This window comes from Acipenser ruthenus, chromosome 6, assembly GCF_902713425.1.
Source record: "Acipenser ruthenus chromosome 6, fAciRut3.2 maternal haplotype, whole genome shotgun sequence".
NCBI classification, from domain to species: Eukaryota; Metazoa; Chordata; class Actinopteri; order Acipenseriformes; family Acipenseridae; genus Acipenser; species Acipenser ruthenus.
In genome coordinates this window covers 9,509,280-9,531,224 of record NC_081194.1, presented here as the reverse complement: position 1 = coordinate 9,531,224, position 21,945 = coordinate 9,509,280, and the positions used below count along the sequence as shown (strand labels likewise).

At 35.5% G+C, this 21,945-nt stretch overlaps 1 protein-coding gene across 2 annotated transcripts; it reads left to right on the top strand.

The window, feature by feature from the left end:
- Positions 1–1,062: 1,062 nt before the first annotated feature.
- LOC117410393 (sorting nexin-5-like) lies at positions 1,063–21,638 on the top strand. Of its 2 annotated transcripts, none has more exons than XM_034016894.3 (13): positions 1,063–1,313; positions 4,047–4,151; positions 5,187–5,297; positions 6,434–6,555; positions 7,724–7,847; positions 10,430–10,525; positions 11,366–11,471; positions 11,555–11,630; positions 12,201–12,240; positions 12,409–12,495; positions 13,166–13,325; positions 17,465–17,550; positions 17,808–21,638. In XM_034016894.3, the coding sequence occupies exons 2-13, from the start codon at positions 4,089–4,091 to the stop codon at positions 17,856–17,858; spliced, it is 1,122 nt and encodes a 373-aa protein (XP_033872785.1). In that variant the 5' UTR covers positions 1,063–1,313; positions 4,047–4,088; the 3' UTR covers positions 17,859–21,638. The 2 variants fall into 2 exon arrangements, with proteins under 2 accessions (XP_033872785.1, XP_033872784.1); XM_034016893.3 differs by having other exon boundaries at positions 1,066–1,305.
- The last annotated feature ends 307 nt before the right edge of the window (positions 21,639–21,945 follow it).

Sequence of the window (21,945 nt, the reverse complement as noted above, 5' to 3'; positions counted from 1 at the left end):
CTCCTCATTTACAGTTGTGAATAAAACATGTTGCAAACAAAATAATATTTATAATTAATAAAATGTCACTATTACAGGTTGCATTAAATATCATATCATGTCATCATACATCAAATCTGGTAGTTCGGAAACTGTTATAGACAACCAAGTATGAATTCCATTCCAAAACTGTTTAGTAAGAGGGCAGGGATACAATAAGTGTTCTACAGATTCAATATTTGACAAAATGCACAAGAGTTATTGTCATTGTCTGAAGAAATTCACTGGATGGATATATAGAATTAATGATTTTAAAGTGAGTTTCTTTAGCTTTTGGTGGAATTGGGCAGGTTGAATGAACAGAAGGGTCTTGATTTTTCTAAGTCTTAACTGACCCGTGATGTCATATTTGTACTTTGATTTGAAATCATTAAACATGGCCATATTTAGAGCATCGCAAATCCATTTATTACATTTATTATTTAGAATTTGTAAACCATTAATCAATAAGGTTGGGTATATAGCACTAAAGCGTTGGGTATGGCTTTAATCAATGTATTAAATGGTTTGTTAGTAATTAAGAGGTTGAATATGTGTAGAAAATCATTATAAGATATTAAACCCTGAGCATCCAGTAAATCTCTGACAAATATCACTTTTTTTTTTATCAAACCATTCATTTTTAAACACCAATTTCTTGTTTATTATTCCATAGCACTGAGTTGTAAGGTGTGAAATTGTGAGAAAGACCAATTTCCTTTTAGTGATGCATGTTTGAGTGTGATACTTTTATAGGAAGTCTTGAAACATCATAGTCACATTTAAGCATGAACTCCAAACCTCCCCCGTTCTCTGAATAAATGATCTGTAATAGGAACCCACATAGACTCACTATTGGATATACAGGCCCTTAACCAGTTTATTTAAACGGTCCCGATCAGTGATTCAAAGTCAATGACTTTGAGGCAACCATCTGAATACATCCCACAGAGTTTGGCCTTAAATTGGGAACTCGTGATAGCCGCTGATCTCCAAGGCGCATTTGTATAGTTACAGTTTGAATGGCAAACAAATTAGCCAATAGAAAAATTGATAAACCCAGTGTCTGGCCAATCGCGAGGGTTTGGAGTCGGGTTTTAAAGTTAGTGGAAGTGGCAGGGTGATTGATAGGGACGGTAGAAAGCGTTGTGCATTATCTGCAAATTAAATTCAACGTTAATTTAATGACATTGCCCCGAATAGCTGTGCAAGGAACAGTGTTGTCCATTGTCGCTTTATAGGTTAAAGATGGCATCGACTCCCGAGGAAAACGATAACGACAGCAAGGTAAACAAGTAAGAAACAAAACTGAGCTGTACAGAATTTTTTTTTTTTTTTTTCTTCAGTAAAATAGATTTGCATTTCCTGTTTGGAATTTCTGTAACACAGTGTCCCGATTGTTCGAAAGTTCTGCGTCTAAATTTAAACGAATTTATACTGTACAGTATTTGTTTTTGAAGTGCATTTTAATTTATCTATCTATAGATGTAATGTTGATATAATAATATAGGGTATATACTTAAAAAACAACAACCATATGTCATCTGTCTTAGACATTTTTGTAAACGTGTAAACATTCATTTGGACGGTTCGTATTTTTTTAAGCGCTGTGGCGCTTGTTTTCATTCGTTTTGAAAGTTGCCCCGCACACCATATTTTTATACAATTTATAACTATCGTGTTCCCTTTTCAAGTACTAATTGCTATTGCTATCTTGGGTGTATTATCAGTAATTTACTTGTCGATAAACCAATGTATGCATTCATGGGCTCGCTTTTCCACAAAATAGCCCGTGTCATGCACTGTCATTTGATAATCTAAATATGAGAAGAAATGTGTTTGTCTGTCTTACTTTTAGTTTTATATTGCATAGTAGGAAGTATATACGTTTCACAGTTGTAAAACTGTCCTTTTTATATTGTAAAACAGTTGTACGCTGTGGTATGGCAAAATGAATTGACAGAAGACAACCTAAACCATTAAGTCTTTATGGCAGTACAGTAGCTTTCATGATGCTGTGTATAGTTAATGAATATTGAATTCAAATGTTAAGCGTTACCGGTATTAAACCTGGGCCTTGTAAAAGTTTACTGCAGTATACACTGTACAAGCATGACATGCTTATAATATGATAGAAAAATTCAGGAAGGTCAAACAAAACTAGACTTACTTGCATTTCTCTTTTTCTGTGGGATAACACATGAATGTTAAGGTTGGATATAGGCTACTGTTGTTCTAAATCTATTTGCTCTTAAAACAGTCCTTAATAGTGCACACACAATCTTGTGCTTCAGAACAGTTTGTTTAAAATGTCCTGAAATGCATTCCAAAGCAACTGGTTCCTTCTCCTTTCTCGCTTCTCCGTTTTATTTTCTACATACAGGACAGTTTGGTTTATTTCAACCAATACTGTATTGCAGCCAGCTGAGACTATTCTGAAAGAGACTGTTCAAAGTCAGAGTACATCATTAAGAAATACTGCCTGATTGCATTATTGTCATTGTGGGAAATTGAATACAGTGCTGTGTAAGTTTTGCTGAAAAGTTATTTTGCCATATGCATTATAAGAATTAGAAAACGTACTACTACACATCTGGAGTGCTGGGAGACAATCCACAGACCCAGATGTGTGAGATACTCCAGCAGACCCTCACACGCTGGCTGCTGGTTCTTAGCTAGGATATTTTTTTTGTTTTTATGGATTGGAATCTAATGAAATTACAGAATTCAAGCATACAGCCACGGCCAGTTAATTGCATGTTGTAGGGCTTGGCTGTTTTCTAGGCATGCAGCAAGGCACATTTTAACTTGTAGAGGCAATGCAGGCAAGCATTGCCAAGAAGATTTGCGGATTACAAATCAGGAGGAGATATGAGGGCAGGTCGAGCAGAATTGTCTGTTCATGAACTATTGCATTAGCATCCCAAAAAGGTTTGTAAATAGTGCACATACTGTGTGCTGATTCAACAAATGCATTCTGTTTCTACTCGTCTCTACAGGAGGGCAAATTGATTTTAAACTCCAGTGGAAAGTTAATCATTTTAAATAGACAAGTTAGTCTCTCAGCCACTTTTGTCCTGAGGCTGTGAAAAAACCTTTTCTACGTGAAATATGGCCTCTGTGAAGAGGTGTGTGTGTGTGTGTCTGTGTGTGTGTGCATGCATGTGTGTCTAGGAAATTGTTGCATTGTACTGTTTTTAAAGAACTCAATGTAATAAACCAATTGGAATAGACTACAGCAGCCTTTATGACCTTTGGTAGTATCAGTGACTCAACAATTTCTAACCAGATTATTTAATTTCTGCACATGTTTATTTACACCCTTTTTACACCTGAATAGACCCTTGAAATGAAGTATCTCAAGGATGACTTGTGTAGACAAGCGAGGACGTTACAAACACTCATACAATAGAGACAATACCATACAAGCAAGAGAACCTCAACAACAAATTGAGTTCAAAGTGTAATTGACATTTCAATTTCTTTAAAAGGCTGTGGAAGTTGCTGCGTTGTTTGCAGTAGTTGGCAATTCAACAGGAACTGCAAAACAAAACACCATCTAACCAGTGTGTCTTTCTTTTTGCTTTCAATTATTTAGCATAAATTGAAATTCTAAGGGCCATGGAGCAAGTGGGAAATTTAAGAACATAAAAAAAGTTTACACACGAGAGGAGGCCATTCGGCCCATCTTGCTCGTTTGGTTGTTAGTAGCTTATTGATCCCAGAATCTCATCAAGCAGCTTCTTGAAGGATCCCAGGGTGTCAGCTTCAACAACATTACTGGGGAGTTGGTTCCAGATTCCCACGATTCTCTGTGTAAAAAAAGTGCCTCCTATTTTTTGTTCTGAATGCCCCTTTATCTAATCTCCACTTGTGATCCCTGGTCCTTGTTTCTTTTTTCAGGTCGAAAAAGTCCCCTGGGTCGACATTGTCAATACCTTTTAGAATTTTGAATGCTTGAATCGATCACCGCGTAGTCTTCGTATTCAGTGTAATAAAAAAAATGATTGTTTTCTTATTTTTTCCAGCTCAGATCGGTTTCTGTGGACCTGAACAACGACACCTCTTTCATGATCGACATTCCTGACGCCCTCTGTGAAAGAGATAAAGTCAAGTTTACAGTGCACACCAAGGTGAGAACATTTAAAACCTCACGTTAATGGCCTCTTCAAATTATAATGGATTTACAGAAGAATGTTATGTTTAAATGTTCTCAATCCTTTCCTTTTATTTAATCCATTTCCATTTGTGGATCCTGTGTGTGTGTGTGTGTGTGTGTGTGTGTGTTTGTGTTTTATAGGAACCACAACATGAGGCGGTTTTGTGCTGGACAATGTTATGTCACCTAGTTGAGTTTACAGTTTAGGGCCTGAAGCAGTTAGATGTTGTTTAGTTGGCTGTGGATGTGTTCACCTTCCCAGATTGCCTCTGCCTCCTGGGCTGAAGAAGCGGAGAAGCATGTGTGCTTGTGATCTTGCAACAGAAACTGCCTTTAACGGAAGATAACCCTAAAGAGCCAGTACTTTTGGTGCCCTTAAGGGTAAACAATGGAATAATGTAGTGAACACCAAAGAATCCTAATGCACTGTAAAATGAAACAGGACTGTGGGATACTGCAGATTTAAGTGGGCCTAAGTGATGGGTCATGAACAGTAAACATACAGACACCACTGGGAATGTTTTAATGAGCTGATTTAACATGGACACAGACACTTGCTGTATGACTGGTCTCTAATAGCTAGGGATTGTTAGAATCCTCAAATTCTTAAACCAATAACACCACCTAAATAATCTGGTTTACAGCAAGTGGTGAAGTAATCTGCATTAAATTGAATGGTGAGATTTTAAATATATGTTTTCATGTCCATTTAAAAAAAAAATCCAAAACATTTTCTATAAGCATAAAGTACAGTATGTTTGAAGCAGTGCATGTAACCTGGATATAAAAGCAGGTAGTGAAACTGTTATGGATCTGCTAGAGTAATCATTACTAATAGTGTGTACTGCAAAGAGGTTTCCACAATATCTACTTGTTTCATATTGTTCTGGAAAACTCTCAGACTTGGTTGATTTCAGAAGTATGCATGCATGAAATAACAGATTGTGCTATAAAATAAAAACCATGCTGTATAAGCATCACCTTCACTTCTTATTTGATCTTATTGCAGACTACACTAGGCACCTTCCAGAAACCAGAGTTTTCAGTGCTCAGACAACATGAAGACTTCATCTGGTTACATGACACGCTTGTTGAGACTGAAGAGTATGCAGGACATATTGTAAGTGTTTTTGGTATGTCTGACTGGCAGCAATATGCACATGTTAACATCAGAAGGTATAGAATGAATGTCTGAGTTGGGCCATAGTGTGAAAGGGAAGGTTTTTCAAGCTGTTTATCAGCATGTGAGACATGAGTTGCACAACTCTTCTGCATGCACACAACACCTACCCTGGAGCCCTCTTCTCCCTTGCCTGGAATTTGGCTGACGATGGTCAGAATATACCCTTATACGCACAGTGGCAACATATTGCACAATAAATACATAGCGTTGCTTAAGCACTCATGTGAGTGCCTGTATTCAAAACTGAGCCTGTAACAAATACAGTAGAAACTAGAGCACAAAATAACACCCCAAACAAATTTTATACACATTCCAAAAAACAGGCTTTGACTGATTTGTGTCATTACAAGATTCTGGTTCAATAAATAATGCATGAAATAAACTTTGGTAGTTAGTGTAACTAGGTATTCATTTTTATGTCAATTTAGTATAGCTGTACCATTTTTGAAATGTGTGTTCACTGTAACTTAGATTTTAAAAACTATTACCTCTTACCTCTTATTAGGTTAATTAACATTATAACTGGTACCCCTTTTATTTTTTCTCAATTTTTTTTATTACTTTATTTTTATGTCGATTAAAAAATATGTAAATAATTCAAATACAACACTATGTTTGCTGTAGGTCACATGATCTGATTACAGCTCTACTATCCGCATCATTCGGTACTAGATGTTGGAGCCAAGAGATCTTCAACAGATTGAAAGGGGCACCAGTGATCATCTTCCCAGTGCTTACAAGATTACCCCTCCCTTTAAACTACGTCTTTGGTTTTGTACAAAATGTGTGTTTGTTAAACGGAAAGTGCAACTTAAAGACGATGTACTGTAACTTGGGAAAGAGGCAGACAGTCATATGCCCTGATGCCTTTCTAGTTCAAGCATGTTTCTCTGTCATGGCTAATAATTACTGGCATACATTTGATGCAGCCAGCAATGTGTGTTCTATGTTATTGTCTGTGCATGTTCTAGAACATTTTGCAATGCCTTTACCATGAGATACCACAGGTAACTTGGAGGTCCTGTTTGTGCAGTTCCCACATTTTGTGTTTTGCTCTTCTTGCCTCTTTTCAGATTCCTCCATCCCCTCCGAAGCCTGACTTTGAAAGTCCGAGGGAAAAGATGCACAAGCTGGGAGAAGGGGAGGCCACCATGACGAAAGAAGAGTATACCAAAATGAAACAAGAGCTTGAAGCGTGAGAATCAGTTTTGCTGAATATCATGAAAATGTATCCCTTTTGTAGATGAGAGGTGATATAAAATGGGTTCATCCGTGTGTGTGTGATAGAGATATATATATATATATATATATATATATATATATATATATAAACACACACACACACACACACATATATATAACACACAGCTGTCAGTCGATTACAATCTTTGATCAGTTAATTTATGGGCATTAGTTGATTATTCGGTAGATTAATCTGTGCACATTTTTAATAAAGGTAAATTATAGCGGTTGTCCTGCATAGTAATACTAAAACAATCAACAGTAAAAAAATAAAATAAAAATAAATTAATAATAATAATAATAATAATAATAATAATAATAATAATAATCCAATGGGAATTTGGTCTTTTTAAAAGCATTATTATTATTATTTTTGTTTTAGTAAATGGGACACATTTTCACAGAACATTGGTTGCTTACATAGCTACGTACTTGGCTTCCTTCTTGTACTTCTGAATTTGCTTAACATGCTGTCGTAGTCAGAAATCAGAGAAAGTAATACCACATAATGATCTCTATTTCAAGAATTGGTACCTCCATTTTTTTCTGAGAAAGTTCTTGAAAACTGATTTGTAACCAAATGGACTAAAATGTCTCTGTTGTCTTATGACTTTTTTTTTTTAATTTGTAAAAAGCAATTTGAAATGTTACTTCGAAGTTCTCAATATAATTCTCCATAACTGTCTCTATAATAAGCAATATCGCTCAATGTAGCTATGCTTACACTCATGATTGGACATCTGTATAACAAGGGGCAGATCTTTGACTCTCCCATTGGTTAAAGACCAACTTACTAAAGACCTTCAGCTGTTTGTCCCGCCTCTGTTAACTTATGATTGGACTGCCGCAGAGAAAATGCAGATCTTCTATTGGTTGATTTTATTTTATATACAAAAATAGAACTGCACAATTAAATTAAAAAAAAAAGAATCTGTGATCAACTTTAGTTGATTAATCATAGTTGATTTAATGTATATATAATTAGCAGCCCTAATTATATATACCTTAAACTTCTAGTTTTCTGATTTTGGCATGTGTTTTCTAAAGGGTTCAGAGCTGTTCATATGTTGCCTCATGTGTTCATTTTCTAAATGTCTCGAATGTGTGTGTTTCTCTTACAGCGAGTACCTAGCAGTATTTAAAAAGACAGTGCAAGTCCATGAAGTTTTCCTGCAGAGGCTTTCTTCACACCCAGTCCTCAGTAAAGATCGCAACTTCCACATTTTCTTGGAGTATGATCAGGATGTAAGCCACTTTCTACATTTCCTTTAGAATCCTAGGGCAGGAAGCACAGAAGGATGTACTTTTCCTGACCTTTTTCCTGCAAAAAGCCCTTGTTCAGCAGTTTCAGAGAGCGATAAAGAGTGATAGAATAGAACTGAGCGCATCAGTGATCGGATTTGATTCCAGTATTTTTTTTTTTTTTTACTTCAGATATTGTTTCTAGGTAGGATGCAGTGGATTGCATTTCACAGTAAAAGATCAGTGTTGTATTTAGTGTTTGTGCTTCTGTACTGCAGCTCTGCAACTCATGCCTCTTTTCCACTGCAAAAGCGAGCCGCGCTGGGTCCATACTGAGCCCTCACGGTGCGGTTAAGGAGATCCTGGGTTGTGTTTCCACTGCAGAGCCGAGCCATGCTACTGACGTCGCACGCAAAGAAAGACAGTTGTTATTAATTATTGTTATTAACTGTTTGCCCAAAAATGCGCAAACAATTGGTGTTCAAAAATGAATAGACCAACGCTAAAGCTGTAATTTGCATCGCTATATTTTGTAAGTATTGTGAGTTGGGTGGCTGCAGGGTGATGTCAGACCAGGGAAATGAAACCACAACAAGGAATGACAGGGCAAACAGAGACGCTACGGCGCTCAGCTTTTTATTAAATAATAGAAACAAACAGTTTAAAGAAAAACACAAAAGAAAAGGGCACGTTGGCCAAACAGACAGACAACAAACAATAACAAGTATTGTGCTGGTTTAATAACCAGCACGCATAGCAATTGTTATTTTCTTCTAAATTATCTTTTACCTCCTGTCTCCACTCTCGTTCTCCACTTATGAACACTCTCTCCCTGTGCAGCCAAACTGCAGGCCATAGTCTGCATGGGTTTACTGAGTCTGCGTGGCTGCCAGCCAGTTAAACAATCAGTAGCTGACAGTCACGCATTCTCACAGGTAATTAAAATAATACAAAACAATAACGGTGGCAGCATCTCGCTCGTCCGGCCATATAATAATAAAATACAAAACATGGCTTTTTGCCGTCATATATTTATTTACAGAAATCGTAATACAAATACAGAATAATACAATAAATCATCATAATGGTGCACACTATATACATAGGGGCTCCCCGTCAATTTCTATATAATCCACACATTTTACAGATTATATCGTCTTACTAAAATTCAGTTAGTTATGTTGAAGGGGAAAAATCTTTGCCAAAGATATCTTGTTTAAGGATAGTTGTTTTTTCTAGTTGTTTTTTGTTTGGGTGCTTAAAAAAAAAAAAAAAAAGCAGCTGTGCGAGCTCAGCAAGAGCTGTAGTTGTATGTGTGGTACAGCTGTACAGTATTTTGTATGACTATTTTTGTAAATAAGTTTAGAATTGTTTTATTTTTAGCATTTTGTTCTTTTATATTAATATAATAAAAGGTCAAGGTAAAAATTTGGTAGAATGTTGTGTTTGAGTGTGTGTGTGTTAAGTGTACCATACCCATTTGCTTCAAATCGTCAGAAATTTGGGCATATGGACTTTCTCATTTCTGACGCAAGACTCCAGATCTGTCAGAGCCTGCACTTCCTCCACGTCCCAAGGCTGTACCTTTCTCTCATCCCACTCGCTGCCCGCCATGTTTGTTGCTTTTTTTCTGGAGTGTACTGACTGATGCAACGTAATGACGAAAATCCTTAACCCTGCATATGGCTCCGCTCGCAGCCAGATTCGGATGTCTTGTGAGGTCCGAGTTTCGCGGTTTGGTTCTCGCTCAGCTTGACAAATAGCCAGTGGAGAACTACCCATACCCGTACCGTACCGTACGGAGCCCTCGTGGGTCGGGTGTGCCAGTGGAGAAGCACCCGTACCGTAGCGAGCTCTCACGGGTCGCATGTGCCAGTGGAGAAGCACCCGTACCGTACAAAGCCCTCACGGGTCGGATGTGCCAGTGGAGAACCACCCGTACCTGTACCGTACCGAGCCCTCACAGGTCGGATGTGCCAGTGGAGAACCACCCGTACCGTACCAAGCCCTCACTGGTCGGATGTGCTAGTGGAGAAGGGGTAACAGACAGTACTGTACCTGTTCCCAGAGTTTAATTATTTCTAGTGCACATGACAAGACGGCACACTAATGACACGTATAAGAAAAACTTCCACTCTTTTAAAATATAGTATCAGCAAATGAGTTTTAAATCATTATAAAATGTGATATATGTAAACAGACAGGTAGTTCCAAAATCCCCAGATTCTCAAACTTGTGCAAAACTGGAAAACTGTTTTGATAAATAAAGTAAAGTTAGATATTCATGAAAGTTTACTTGACTGCTAAAGAAACTAACAGCAGTCTAGAGTCATCAAACTTTACTGAAGTCATCAAAATAGCCTTATTTCAAGCTTTGTGAATAGAAGCCTGCATTTTATAAAAGCAAAGCAACAGAGATAGTTATATGCAATCGCTTCCACTTGTCAAATGCAGATGGTTTTTGTTGTTTTTGTCTGTCTTTTTATACATTTAGAACTGTCTGTAGGGTGCATGCAGCAGATGCACTTTTACAAAGTAACAATCTGTGCACTTACCATGCTAGTGTGTTTTTAACTCTCTTCCAGCTGAGTGTGAGGAGGAAGAATACCAAGGAAATGTTTGGCGGTTTCTTTAGAAACATGGTGAAGACTGCGGATGAAGTGATCATTTCTGGAATAAAGGTAATGCTGTTTGTTTCAATAAAAAAAAAAAACATATTATTTTGGTCAGCTTTTGTTTACCAAAAAAAAAATATTGTAGTTCAGAGAATCAACATTTTGAAATTTTGTAGTGAGAAAAGTTGACATTCTTATCCCCATTGGGACTTTGTGCATTAAAGTAATTAGCCAAAGAGAAGGAGAGGCAATACCTTTTATTGGACTAACAAAAACAATATTAAATCACAAGCTTTTAAGACCTCAGGGGTCTCTTCTTCAATGAAAGTAGAAAAGTAACAAACCAATTTGATAGACCACCTGTTCCTCTCTTTCCTTCCTCTTGTCAAATATTTTTTTCCTCCTGTTACTTTTTGTCTCTTTTACTCGTGTTTGCATTCCCCGTAGCTTTTTACTTTACACTTGCCTGCAGTCTTCTGTGATTGTGACTTGGAGGGTAGTATATATTCATGTCCCTGTCCTTTCTTAAAACTGTGTTTTGGTGAAAGGCTACTAAACTGGCAGATCTATGGAAATGTGTCCTGAATCTATTTACATGTGCTCTTTACACAGTTTCTGTTTGATTCTACTGGCGCTCATACTTTGTATAAATATAAATTGGAGAGAAAAATGGTGTTGTGGAACTACTGTACTGTACTATAAAGTGGAAAGCATTAAAGGAGTCAAGAATATAAGGTGCATGAGTATGAATCTGTCAAAAAGCAGAAAGAAAATCATAAAACTTTAATTTGCTGTTTTAAAAAAATGCTTCAGCATTTGTGGACCAAGAATCCAATTTTTTGTAAGAACTGTTATCTTCTATTTACATGTATGTATTTATTTATTTATTTATTTATTTATTTGTAGGAAGTGGATGATTTTTTTGATCAAGAGAAGACATTCCTTCTTGATTATTACAACAAAATCCGAGATGCAACTACGAAAGCGGAAAAAATGACAAGAACACACAAAAGTAAAATTGCCAATTCTCCTCTTGTTTTTTGCTTGTGTCTTCACAGTCAGTGGCATGTCATTGTTACTTTTTTCTGTCCTCAGATGTTGCGGATGACTACATTCACTTCTCAGCCACGTTGAACAGCCTTTCTGCAGACGAATCCACTGCACTTAAAATGTAAGAAGCCATCCTTTTACTGTGAACAAGTCTCTTGAAAGGGGTAAAGGGTTATTTTGTAAAACATGTGTGAACATCTGTAACACTGAGGAGAAGAGAGAGCCGAACTCACTAAACATATGCTTTTGCTCCAGTGAAAAGTTCTCCTGTTTTTTGGGGGCTCCCTGAGTGAAAGCACTGCAGCTTGGAGTGCAGGGTGAGGTCTTTGTATTAAACAATGGAGTGGCTCAAACACAAATACTGAGTACCTGGTGTGAAGAGAGTCATTTCATAAAAATACACAGATACTTATCACTTTCCCATTTCCTTTCATTTACACCGTATCGTATAAACAGGAACTAGAAAGAAAGAGGGGGAAGAAAACAGCAAAGGGGGAAGCCAGCCTGCAGCTTTTCAAAACTTTACCTTAAATGGATCGGTTTGAGATGCTTTGATAGGGACATCACTGTTGCCTGGGTCTTCTTGACCTCATGCTTATGGCCATATTGCTGTGCATGATGTGATTGGCTAACATGATTTATTTTATAGCTGCAACAAAGCTGATAGGACGGAATGTGCTTTCTGTTTCAGGTACCTGCTGAAGCTTGCAGAGCTATTTGAAAAACTCAGGGTAAGTTCCTCAATCATCAGTAACATGCATGAATATTGGAAAATGAATGGCATGTAAAAAAAAAAAAAAAAAAAGTCCTGTCCAGTTGACAAATGGCTTCTTTGGTTTATTTTCTTATTGAGTCCTTGCAACACATTCATGATTTCATTTGGTTTTGTTGTTACTCAGAAAGTGGAAGGGAGAGTGGCTTCTGATGAAGATTTGAAGTTGACCGAGTTGTTAAGATACTACATGAGAGACATTCAAGCAGCTAAGGTAATGATTTATTTTCCTGCGGTAAACTACCAGTGTGATTTCCAGTGAAAGGGAAGCAGTATTTGTATCTTTCCACTGTTCAGGTCATTGGAAAGACTGTTTGGGTCAATATTGTAGAAATTGTAATAAGAACTACTCTGAATGATCATCAGGGGACAGTAAAATAAAGTTAATGTAATTTGAAGCTACTAACTTTTTTTTTTATCCTTCCTTTTATTTAAATTCCCTATAATTATTGTATTGAAGGGTAGATGGCAATATTTCACCATTACTCTTTAGATGGAACTAATGTAACTTCCTATTGTTGCTGCCCTGTACTATATTTGTGTTGCATTTTTAGAAAATGGATCACACTGGAAATATTGTATAATAAATCATTGGTTCTTTTTGTTTCATAATTGTAAACTGTGCAGGACACCCATCTTAATCAAATACATAAATAAGAAAAAATACAAGGTAAGAAACTGAAATGCAATCACATTTTCTAGTAATATTAAATAATTTATTTTAAAAGAATGGGAGAAGTTAAACTGAGTACTCTAGATTCACAGGTTAACATTACTGTGCCTTGCTTGCATTACCACTTGCACAGCTGATGATGATGATGATGATGATGATGATGATGATGATGATGATGATGATTAATAGATTGCTTGCTCTGTCTCTACAGGACCTGTTGTATCGGCGAGCGAGAGCCCTTGCAGACTACGAGAACTCCAATAAGGCTCTGGAGAAGGCACAACTGAAGAGCAAAGAGGTGCAACAAGCAGAAGAGCACCAGCAACTCTGCTGTCAGAAATTTGAGAAGCTCTCCGAGTCTGGAAAGAGAGGTAGGTACTGGCTACACTAAGGTCAGTAGAAGGGTCACAGTGCTTCAGGCTATTGCTTATCATGGCCCTTTTGCACTGCCCATTGCACTGGAATTCCCTGAGCTGCAAACATTTTCTTTATCTGCTGCAGACCTATATATTGTGGTAACATTTAAAAGCCTTCCTTGCAGATGGATGAGAATCACTTAAAGATAAACAGCCAATGATGTGATTGAGGGATAATAGGATTCCTGTGGTAATAATGGAAGTCCTGTGTCGGTTCATTATTTGAATGAGGCAGTTCCATTATTACAGAGGAACACTCCACACCAATGCCATTATCTCTGCTATACTCCAGCTTATTTATGAATTTACCTTTGTTTGTTTGAAATGGTCATTGTAGTCCACTGAAAGACTTCACTTTGAGAGCCCCTCTGTGAAGTGTTTCATCTGTAAGCCATGGTTTTAGAACAGGTGTTATTTAATTAGTGTCATCAATAACTAAGACCAACAGGTTTTTTCACAACAATGTACCAAAAAGAGATGGATAAGAACTGTCTGCTATTGCCCAACAGCTTCCGTCCTGTACCAGAAAGTCAATTTCTTCAGTTAAGGTGACTTTGTTCCATAGAAAGCGAGTTTCTATCTCAAGGTAAAAACATGATGCAAAGATTTCTTGAAAGGGGTTATCCACAGAATTGGTTGAAAGAAGCACATGGAGACTGACAGACATACACTACTAAAAACAAAATCTAAGGATGTAACTGAACAATCTAGGATTGCATGTGTTACTACATATTGTCCTGCATCTAAGACAATTAAGGATATCATTTTGAAACATTGGAACATTATTGCTAGTTTGTTACCGATAGAGTTTAAAAATGTGATATATATTTTATTTTGACCATGTGGACTTGCATATGTAGGAAAAACTAGCAGAACTTTAAAAACAGGAATATCGCAGCATAAGAGTGCTATTAGACTGATAGATGTGACCTCTGTGGTTGCTAAACATTTTCATGAGTATAAGCACAGTGTTGCCTCCTTGAAAGAATTAATAGACCTAGGAGGGGAGGGAATTTGGATAGGCTGTTATTACAAAGAGAGTGCTTCTGAATACATTTGGAGACTGAAAATCCTAAGGGACTAAGTGAACGTACAGAGTTGTCCTCATTTTTATGAATCAATTAATGGTTTATAGAGTATATAATGAAAGCTTTTAACAATTAACTTAAATATTCTACATTAGGCTAATGGATGTTTATATACTGTGTGTATATATATATAATATATAGAATATATATATAATGTATGAGTATGGATTTTTTGTGCATATTAAAAACTTTGAATTTTGTACTTTTGTTTAATTGCTAATTGACTAGGTCTTTAAAATAAGCTATTGATGTCGTTGTAAAGTGTTAGATGTGAAAATGCCTTGGTTTGAAAATGTTTTGAAACTGATCTAGTATTGTGTGTAGTTTATTCTGGGGCAGCAGTGTGGGGGACAGTGCTGCTGTACCCTTGAGCAAGGTACTTTACCTAAATTGCTCCAGTAAAAACCCAACTGTATAAATGGGTAATTGTATGTAAAGAATAATGTGAAATAATGTATAATGTGATATCTTGTAACATTTGTAAGTCGCCCTGGATAAGGGCGTCTGCTAAGAAATAAATAATAATAATAATAATAATAATAATAATAATAAAAATAATAATAATAATAATAATAATTTTGAATAGGGAATGAGAAATGCTTGTTTGTTAATCATGAGATTGATGATATGACAGGAGATTTGTACATCTGTTTGTTACCTCTGATGAAGACAGTTTGACTGTCAAAACATTTTTTTCAAGCTTTTTCTTTTGAATTACTGAATTGAATTGAATTGATTTGACCAGCTTACCATATGCTGTGCGTGTGTGTGTGTGTGTGTGTGTGTGTGTGTGTGTATCATATATACAGTGTTCCCTCACTATAAAGCTTTCCAGAACCTTTCAATTAAAATATAATGTGTTATTTTGCTGTACAAATATAACAGACTATGGGTGACTATTACTTTGCTATATAAATTTGACTCTCCCCAGAATTTTTTCAACAAGAAACAGAAAATATAAATGTTTTTTAAAAAGCTTATTTCTTTATTACAATGATGAAACTACTTTGCACTGAAATAGATACATCAAAATGCAGGCGTTTTCCTTTATTAAAGGTTAATATTAAAACATATTTTTGAGAAGGAACATGGTATTCCAAAAAAGGACATCTCATTTTCTGATGTAATGAGACCTATCTACACTATACTATATATATATATATATATATATATATATATATATATATATATATATATATATATATATATATATATATATATATATGCAGCACTCGGATATCCGTTACCCAGATACACGTCAGTCCGCAAAAGCGACTTAAGCCCATGTTTTGGTCGTAGGCTTAAGTGAGCTTTGTGAATACGGCCCCAATCACTAAAGCACAACCTTCCAGAGAATACCATTTTATTTTGCATGGATGTAAAATACTTGTATCCAAGTGTTCCTCGTAAAGAAACTTAAGCACTAGATAATAGACTAGATAAATCAATACCAACAGCAGAGGTGCTGAACATGATCAACGTAGTTTTAGAAAACAGTTATTTTATATTTGTTGATAAGAATTACAAACAAAACGATGGTACAGTAATAGGATCTAAATTAGGAATGCATTTTGCCAGTACATGCATGGGGAAATGGGAAGAACAATTACTTAGAAAATCGGAAAGAGAACCCTTAGAATACATTCGGTTTGTAGATGATATTTTTGGGGTTTGGACACATGGAGAAGAATCTCTTTTCCAATTTCATAAAATGGCAAATTAAATACACAGTAATATTAAGGTGGGCCTTCAATGGACAAGAAAAGAAGTATAATTTTTAGATACCATAGTAAAACTTGAAGAAGGTTCAATTGAGACTGACCTCTTCTGTAAACCTACTGACATGCACCAGTATTTCCACATGTCCTCTGCACATCCGATACACACTAAAAGGGCAATCCCAAAGGGTCTAAGAATAAGAATATGAAGAATATGCTCAAAAGAAAGTGACTATGTAAAACAAAGAAATGTATTAAAAACAAATCTTAAAAAAAGAGGATACAAAGAAAGAATTATAGAGACAGAGTTTTGAAAAGTGGATACACTAAAAAGAGATTTAGATTATAAAAATAGAGATAAAAAGGTCAAGAGTCACATTAGTAATAACTTACTCAAAACTTTTGCCTAATATTTCTAAGATAGTTTGGAAAGTAATTGTTAAGGCCCCAGTTGTAGCATTCAAAAGAGAAGCTAATTTAGATGATATTTTAGTTCACAGTAAACATAAGAATAATTGATAGAATAGGTTCTACAAGTACTTGCACTAGTCCATGTAAAGTGTGTAAACAACAGTAAAAATATAATTAAACATAAGAACAACACATATCAACTAAAAACTAATACCTACTGTAAAAATAGAAATGTTTATGGAATAGCCTGTGGAAAATGTGGTGAAATAAAATATGTTGTAGTAAACCAATAGTACAGCACTTCACCAGTCAAGGACATGACATAAATGATGAATGGTTTGTAGTATTAGAACAGCTAAAATTAGACAATGCGACATATAGAAGAATAAAAGAAAGTAAATGGATAAATAGACTGAACACGATTATGCCAGCGGGACTCAACAGAAAAGAATGAACTAATTAACTTCAATAAATATATAACATTTAAATAAATAAACAAAATTCATTCAAAAGTTGTGCATACTGATGCACTGGGGAGGCCAAATCAAGGCTGATCCTCAGAGCCAGCATTGCATGATAATATAAATATAAGTTTATATAAAGTAATGTTAATTAGAATTAATACAGATTCTAAGATAGAAGTAAAAATAATGTCCCAATATATTGAACACCATTACATCATGTAAGAATAAATCATGGATTTGAATATAAATAATAACAAGTAGTCATGCCTTCAAAAACCTATAAATACCTCCAATGTTTTGAGAACGATATGTACAACATATCGAAACGTTGGGCAGCTTTGAGCGACGAGCTATATATATATATATATATATATATATATTATAATTACAATATATACATTTGTATTTTACAGAACTGACAAGTTTTAAAGGGAGGAGAGTGGTGGCTTTTCGCAAGAATCTTATTGAAATGGCTGAACTAGAAATAAAGCATGCAAAAGTAAGTATTTAACATGGTAAAGAACACTGATCCTACAGCCATCCATGCCCCAAGCCCAAGATGTTTTTCCAACGCTGTTGATGAACATTGTACAGTCATGAGTTTGATCAGAATTCACATTTCTTCCATTTAGACAATAGAATACTAGAATATAGAATATGGAATACTAGAAAAGAATGCTGAATTGTGCTCTACCCATAATCCTACAAATACTACTGGGAAGCTAAATGTACTTTTTTCTTCTGTTTTTTTTCCAGAGCAGCGTGTCTCTCCTGCAAAGCTGTATTGACATGCTAAAGACTAATTGACTGTTCATTGACATGTCTTCTGATGCAGTGAGAAGGGAATATTAAGCCAACTGTGATTTGCACTTCAGTTGTGTATTGCCACAAAATTTTTACAGTTAGCTGAACCCCAGCTGATCCCAGGTTTACATTGATTTGTATGCCCCTATATCTAGTAAACCATTTTAGGTAATCATTGCATTTGTTATAATCAGTTACTCTCATAGGTCTTGCTGCTAAAATGTGGCATGCCTAAAGTCAAGGAAAATACATGTTTTTATTACTTTAGTACGGTACCTTTTCATAATGCGGTCATGTAAAACTTAACAAAGTAATTTCTTATGTATGTATAAATATATAACATTTTCTTTATTCAAATGATATGAGGAAGTAAGACTTTTATTATGGGGAATATTACCCATATAATGAATGACTTTTTTGGCATGCCAGATTTATCCAATTAGGAAGAAAGCATTTTAAGTGGTTTTATAGAATAACACTGGACTCAAGTATTGCAGATGGCTTCCAATTCTAGTCTTGGGGCTGCAGAAATGGACCCATTTCTTTCTACAACCACATAATATATAGGTCATAAAGTCAGTGTTCCAAATTGCATTTCTTGTGTGGTGAGGTGGGAATATTGCTCTATGACCAGAGCAACTATATTGTGTGTATTGTGTGGACCCAGCCTGAGTTCAGTGCTTTTCACTTTTAAATTCTTCCAACTAGGGGTGCACCGATAAAACGCTATCGCCAGTTTTTGTTATTTTAGCCGATAATGTACACCGATATTCATGCTTAAATTTCTGCCAGCACAGAATTGAATGTTTGGTCAGGCGCGCTTATTATGAGACAGTCATTTCCCTTGCAGTATTGTTTAAGGTGTGATCAACCTGCAGTAAATCTGTCTCAAAAGAGCCGTGTTTGGATTTTGTTTTTAAATATCTGAAGACAACAGTAGGATAGCGAGTTGTGTGCAGCAGAACAGACTTGATGCTGCTGTAAAGTTGTACTTGTGTTGATTCAGGGCGATGCAAGCGTACCAGTAATGGAGGTGTTATTTATTTTCTCTGTCGGAACACAGCTTAGTTGACTTGAAACAAAAGTATAGACAAGGAGTATATTTTACTGCTGCTTCTCTCTTTTTGTCACATCCCATTTGTTCTAGCTTTATTGTTCACCTGTCCCTATATGGCAAACACAGTAGTCCAAAACTAAACTTAAAGGTGCAGTCCTCCAAATCCGAACCGATCAATTTTCAAGCAGAAATGTATTACTGTGCCGTCTTGTTAAGTAACAAATTCAAGTTTGACTAAATTTCATAACCGGAAATGTCTTTTTTTTATTATTAAGTTGGGCTGCATTTTTAAGCAGTGTATGCTTACAATAAGAATTTAACTAACGTTGCTGTAGTTGACATTGCGTAGGCTACATTTTTATTTTCTACTGTACAGTATAGGTAGAAGTTATAATACGCAATGTTTGACAGCAAGTGGCTATAAAAGTTAATGTCACATTAAATATTTTTTTTCTACAGAAGTGTTTTCACTACAGTCAGCACTCACATATCCAACCCTGTAAATTTTGACTTCAGTGATGGTTAAACGCGTGTGACGCATATCTGATTATTTCATTTTGGCCCGTTCCAACCCTTGTCCGTTTTTCAGGGAACACAAAAAAGATACAATATCAAAAATACATATCTGAAAAGACTGTGTTTTTTAAATAAGTAGGCTTCCATTTAGATGTACTGTATTGGTTTGGTTGGTACAGTACTATATTAACAGAAGTAGTATTTTAATTCAGAACAATATGATTCTGAAAATATCACTTTGCCAAAAGTGACGACACGTGGATTGTAATACAGTACATACTTTTAAATCCAGTTCGTTTTGTAGCAGTATGTAAAATTCCCCGTTAACGACCCAACAGCAAAATGAAATCAAAATGTTACCCATGCACAGACTGCGTATAATGTAAAAGGTAATGCAATTTAGCACAAAAAAAACAGTTTCCAGAATTAACAGTATCCAAAGTCAGTATTCAAAATTGCAGAATATAGTGCTCGATAATGGCCCTAATGTCACAGTTCACTTGCAAATGAAAATGCACAAAAACAACTAAAGATCACAGATTACAAAAAAAATACATCACAGTATCTAAAACAATATGATTAACTGTTACATTGCCATAGCTTGTCTCGTTCGCTTTGTTTTGGCTGCATTTTTATCAGGTAAAACTGGAGGAAGCGCTGTGTAACTGCAGACTGGTTTGGCATGCAGAAAGAAAAAAAACGCAGGCTGGGACGGATATTCAAATAAACTGTAACATTGAAGAGATGGGCTTTGTACCAGAAAACTGGAGACGGAGTCGGAAATCGCGTGGGAAAGTGCATTCATTTGTTACATATTGTTATATATATATATATATATATATATATTAAGGGGGATTGATTTTATTCTTAATACAAGGGTGGTAAAACACAACTGACTTGTATCTGGGTAACGGATATCCGAGTGCTGACTGTAGTACAAATGCAAAATGTTATTTTTCTGTGACTGTTGTAAAACAAATGTATAAATTGCTGTCAAGCACACAGTATAATACTACATTATTCTTTTTGTAGTCATTTTCTGAAGTAAATACAACAAGTAAACGATATCTGTTCATTTTTCAACATTTATAATTATAAAAAAGTTTAAATATAGGACCTATGTCTTGTTCTAGTAATTTACACTAGCTTAACTGCACTATTATCGGTATCCTATCGGTATTGGCCGATATGGGTAGATAACCCTCGGCTATCAGTATCGGCCAAGAAAATCTTTATCGGTGCACCCCAACTTCCAACAGATTGTTTGTTTGTTTGTTTGTTTGTTTGTTTGTTTGTTTGTTTTGAAAACATATTAAATTGAGCATTACAATTATTAGCATTAATATTTGTTAGATCTGTTATGCTTGTATTTCAGATAGCTGTGCATCTGCTTTAAATGGAGACCAAGCTATTATATATTGTAATACATGTATAAAATGCCTATTCCAGTGACTTTTTTTTTTTTGACAAACTTAATAAGCAGATAGCCTAAGAAAGTAATTGCATAATATTTTGACACTGTCATAAGTAGACCTTTAGCAATCCTTTTCTGATCCTGAATGTCTATTTCTATAGGATACACAATCCTAATGTACTCTTCTTGTCTGAAGAATAACTTTCAAATGCATTTCTTTCTAGATATTTATCAATAAGAGTGCACTTTTCCCAATGCTTGCTTTGAATGTGTTTTATTTGTTAGTATTTATAAGGGGTGTGTTTTAGCAGGTACTGAGCTACATGTGTATATTCCCAGATTGGGTGGGTAGTTTCCGTTTTAAAATGTGTTTTTCCAGAGGCTTGGAAAGACCCCACAGTAAATCAAGCTGAGATGTGATTGTGATCCTTTTAATTAGGGGTGCTGCAATCTCCTGTTTGGGTGTTTTGAGATCACTGCTAATAATTCAAATTAGGAGTTTTAAACTTGATGATTTCTTTTAATACATTCTGCTACAGAACTATAGTGTCAGTGCCCAAAACATTCAGTAAAATTTAAACCTTTACAATCAAATGTAGCTCAAAAATACCAGGGCACAGACAGAGGTATCAATAAATGCATTTGTTTTAATGTTTGTGTGAATGCTTTGTTGTTTAAATCAGCCTGATTGTATTAATCAGCATGGATTGCAATTGATTTTTATCATAACAACAAAAAAAAAATGAATTTGTTTTTAAACCCCAAATTGCCAAATTAAAACTACATTTAAAAACGGGATTTGCTGTCTTTCTTACAAAGTGTGATTGTGTGTCTTCTGACTGAGTCTCGTATAACCTGTGTTCTCTGTTATCTTATTATAGGGTTAAAACTAAAAGGTGAAACTTTATTTATAGGGAACAATATTAAGTGCTTTCAGATGGTTCCTCTAATAGCTCACTAATGCGTTGTCCTTACTCCGGGAGTCAATGCTTCTATTGACAACAGCTTGACCTTTTTTTTTAAATTAAAAGCTGGAAGCGCTTTTAGAGTTACAATGGAGAAATTATGAATGTGAATCTCAACAAGTGGCTCATCTGTTCTTT

Excerpts from the sequence above, each read along its gene's own strand:
- LOC117410393 (XM_034016893.3), top strand. The coding sequence starts at position 1,267 with ATGGCATCGACTCCCGAGGAAAACGATAACGACAGCAAG. Across the intron at positions 4,152-5,186 it reads AGTTTACAGTGCACACCAAG|ACTACACTAGGCACCTTCCA; the intron begins GTGAGAACATTT and ends ATCTTATTGCAG. Across the intron at positions 7,848-10,429 it reads TCTTGGAGTATGATCAGGAT|CTGAGTGTGAGGAGGAAGAA; the intron begins GTAAGCCACTTT and ends ACTCTCTTCCAG.